Source organism: Haplochromis burtoni, unplaced genomic scaffold (genome assembly GCF_018398535.1).
Source record: "Haplochromis burtoni strain Fernald_Lab_line unplaced genomic scaffold, NCSU_Asbu1 Contig_503, whole genome shotgun sequence".
NCBI lineage: Eukaryota > Metazoa > Chordata > Actinopteri > Cichliformes > Cichlidae > Haplochromis > Haplochromis burtoni.
The window spans coordinates 1-4,077 of record NW_024582864.1 but is presented as its reverse complement, the minus strand read 5'-3'; the positions used below and the strand labels follow the sequence as shown (position 1 = coordinate 4,077).

Below are 4,077 nucleotides of genomic sequence, written 5' to 3'. Positions count from 1 at the left end.
GATTAGCACTGATTTAGCATCTTTGCTGGAGAACACATGGTGATGAGGAGATACTTAATTCTGATATGATAAATAATATTTCTCAGGGACTGACAGAAATGTCAGATCATCAGACTAATGTATGCCAAACACTGCAGTCCCTCCTGTTTAGTCCTGCTGCAGTTTGCACTGCTTGTTATGTAGCCCATGCCTTTCAGGTTGTGCATGACCTGCTTCTTATGAAAATCACTTACCAGCAGCAAGTAAATTTAATTTGTAAAGAAAGAAAGCAAATAAACAAAAGCAGTGTTGTATAAATAAATATGTAAGTTTGCCTCATTTCAATATCAAAGTGGACTTAAAAACACAGCATATAAAGATGCTTAAAACAACAGCTGTGTTTAGCAATTGTATTGAAAGTTCAACAGTTAATAATCATTACACTTCATTTGTCAACATCAATGGCAAAAAGTAGACAAATGCTCTGTTATGTATCAATGTTACACAAAGAACGATGCCCGTTCCCTCAAAACACACAAAGCTGGCATTGAAATCTGAGCTTCAGTTGTTTCCCAGTTTAGAGTCATGTGATTTACATCTTTAATAGTGACATATCATTTCTGAAGGTACATTAAAACAACATTTTATTCTGAGACACACGTAAATAAGCAGCGTGGGAATTTGACGTGTTGTCAGACTCTTGTAGTGACCCCTGCTGCTTCCACTGTTCAGGTTAAGAAATCCTCTGTCTGAGGAGATGATGCTGTCAGTTCCAGAAAGGTTAATGGGAACATCGTTCCTTCAGCCCACGTGTCTTTTGTTACTACATAAATTGATTATTAAGGAGATACGCCTAACATTTCTGTGTAGACACACACACACTGCCTGATACACTGCAAAAACCCACCTCCTTAATACTAGAAAAAATACACTTATTTTTGGTGAAGATTTGCTTAAAACAAGTGAAATTATCTGCCCATGGGGTAAGTGTTTTTTTCTTAATAAGATTCCTTGAAATAAGAACAATATCTAGATTTAAATAAAGCTAAAAATAAGTATTTTACACTCATTCCAGGGAACAAATCAGAACATTGAAACTTAAAATAAGCTTTAACCACTTATTGTAGGCCACAAATAAGATAATAAAGCTAAAAATAAGTCTTTTACACCTATTACAGGTAACAAATTCAGAACAATTGAAACTTAAAATAAGCTTTAACCACTGATTGTAGGCCACAAATAAAGATAATAAAGCTAAAAATAAGTCTTTTACACTTATTCCAGGCAACCAATCATGGCTTGAAACCTAAAATAAGCTTTAACCACTTGTTCTAAGTAAAATGTTGAAGAAATTAAATCTGAAAATAGGCATAAAACACTTATTCTAACAAACAAATCAAGGCAAATAATCTAAAAACTAGTACATTAAATCATTTTAAAGATATTTCTTCTTTTTAAATTTAGCTAAACACTACTTTAAGATTATATTGCTGATTAAGGACAAAACAAAACTGAAACAGAGTAAAAGTGTCCATCTTTATTTGTCCACTTTAACAATAACCTGCAGATAATAAAGATACAATTGAACAGTACAGGTCCAACATTATGAGTTTGTTTAAGTGGTTTCAACATTTCAACAGCCTTAGAGGTTTCGCCATTGCCCCATTAAAATTGACGAGTGACATAGGAAGACCACAAAGATTCAAATTTCTTCCGAATGACACCAAATACCACAAAACTTGTCTGGGTGAGTAAATGAACATTTTCCATTTTAGAAATAAGACCCAGATTGAAAAAAACAAACAAAAACAAAACAGAAGTGCCCTCTCCTAATCTTATCTGAAATTTACACACTACTTTCCAATAAATGCATGCCATTCTGCCAGGGCTTTTCTGTAAGATGATGTAGTGTCATGCTCATGAATGGCATCCTGGAGAACTTCTGTCTGAATGACAGACAGCAGGGTTGCCACGCATTTGGGGTAAGTCAGATGGAGTGCATAAAAGTATGCCATCACATATATCATAGCCTCACCAATTTTTTCTTTGTCAAATGTTGTAACTGGTAAATTACCAACAGCAATGACACACTTGCAGCCATCGAACATCACTACTGGACATGACAAGCTTCGTTTCTGGAGGACAGCATCTGGATCTTCTGTAGGCTGCAAGACACAAAAGACATGACAGTCAACATCTTATGTTAATTGTATGTTTTTTTGCTGGGATTTGGTCATAACGTTGGAGATGTCATTATCTTGTTCTTTGTTGGTTACACACATTTTATAGTAGTTTTGACTTATGGTTTATCAGTGTCAAGCGACTCCTTATGTGACCACACTCGTGTACATTAAATACGTTATAAATTAATGAAAACAATAAATTATAGATTTAAGTCTTTCGGCTGAAACCGAAAAAGCATTTTTGAGTCATGTTTGACCGAAATATTTTGTTTGCCAAATTTTCTGTAGATCTTTATAAGCAAATTTTATAAAACTTACCTTCAGGACATGTAGAAATGCTTCAGAAGCATTCCCCATCTTTTTTGGTGGATGGGCAGGTGTGGGAAAGAGGGTTGGAAGAGCCTTCATCAGTGCAAGGTGGGCTTCAGCTGGACAAAGCAGAAACAAACCTTCATAAACATAAATTTTAAAGGATGAGAACTTTGTATTCAAATGGTAAAACTTACTTTTGTCCATGGTCATTGGTGGATTCATTGCCTTCTTTGACACACCGTAGAACTCTACCCTGGAGCAGAATTCTTCCCATCTCAGTTTTACTTGACTGATGAACTTGTTGTTGTGGGGATCCAAAATTCTGCGAAGCTCACCCAACGCCTACAATAGGTTTAAAAAAATAAGTAAACAAATAAAATCAAAATAACTTTACTACCACACCAAATATATTTGAAATTAAAGTGATTATTTATTAACTCTTCCAAAAACTTACATGATGCAATTCTTTAAAGCATGGATATGCATCCAAGATGAGGCAAGCTCTGTTCTCCTCTTTCATGGTGTCTGAGTCAATGAAGGATCTTCTGGCTTCAAACTCGAGGTCTAATAGCTGGGACACATCTTCATGGTTTGGTTTTGCCTTCTTACACATTTCTTGTAATGTTTTGTAATGTCTTGCTTGTATTTGCCGACTATCCTTGTCAGCTAAGATAGAGAGAAGTACAAGAGCATTTTGGTTTTTCATTGTTACTGAAGTAGACCTCCACAAAACATTAGCTACTACTGGCTGTGTGTTAAAAACCATTTTACAAAATTACTAGTATGTACTCACATGAAGTGGAGGCATTGTCAGAATTTCTGACAGGTGCTAACAGAGTAGATGCACCACTGGAAGAACTGCGATCAGCATCTTCATCATCAGCTTCTTCATCCCTTGGGTAGAGGTCAGTGAGACTTCTCTTGGGCCGTCCCCTCTCCGGTGTTGGTCCTTGCCTTTTTACTGGGGTTTTCATATTTTGCAGCCTTTTTTGTAACTTGGCATTAATGCTCTCCTGGTGAAAATACATATATATCATGCCCCCTGAACAAAACAAAATGATTTATATATGAGACACAAATACAAGAACTTACGTGTTTTACGCTTGCATCATTATCCTGCAGCATAGGATAATATTCCACAACTTTTTTAGCCATTGCAGTGATTTCGGTCTTAGAGGGGTATCGCTCCATTTGGCCTTGGCTTGCTCTCAAAAGGGACACCATACTTGTGATTGTATTTCTCACCAATCTGCATCTCAGTTCTTTTGACATGACGCATGCCTGTTCCCTGCCGGAGCAGGCCAACTCCAGGTAACTCTTTCGGCATTGCTCCAACTCACTGTCGGTGTACAGAACATATTCCGGAGGACTGGGGAGCTGCAAGGTTTTCAGCTGGCTTACATTAGCATCAGCAGTTGGAGGGCCTGTTGCAACTACCCTGGGTGAAGAAGTTGTTTCAGGTTTCTGTGGTAGCGGATGGTCTTCCTGGTTTAGGGTGAGAAAATAAAAATGTCAAGTACTGCTAAAATAAAAGCATACTTTCTGGAGATTAGTTGAACTAAATATTTTTTACATAATACCTCAGGATGAATTATTGACCACC

General features: G+C 36.7%; 1 protein-coding gene across 1 annotated transcript; it reads right to left on the bottom strand.

Annotated features, from left to right (window-relative positions):
* Positions 1-1,501: 1,501 nt before the first annotated feature.
* Positions 1,502-4,076, bottom strand: LOC102307522 (the record flags this gene model as incomplete). The annotated part of the gene is given in 7 exon segments (XM_042213959.1): positions 1,502-2,144; positions 2,481-2,590; positions 2,669-2,816; positions 2,929-3,140; positions 3,268-3,487; positions 3,567-3,959; positions 4,055-4,076. Coding segments are annotated over 7 exon segments (1,417 nt in total), but the record flags the coding sequence as incomplete, so codon positions are not given.
* Position 4,077: the final 1 nt, after the last annotated feature.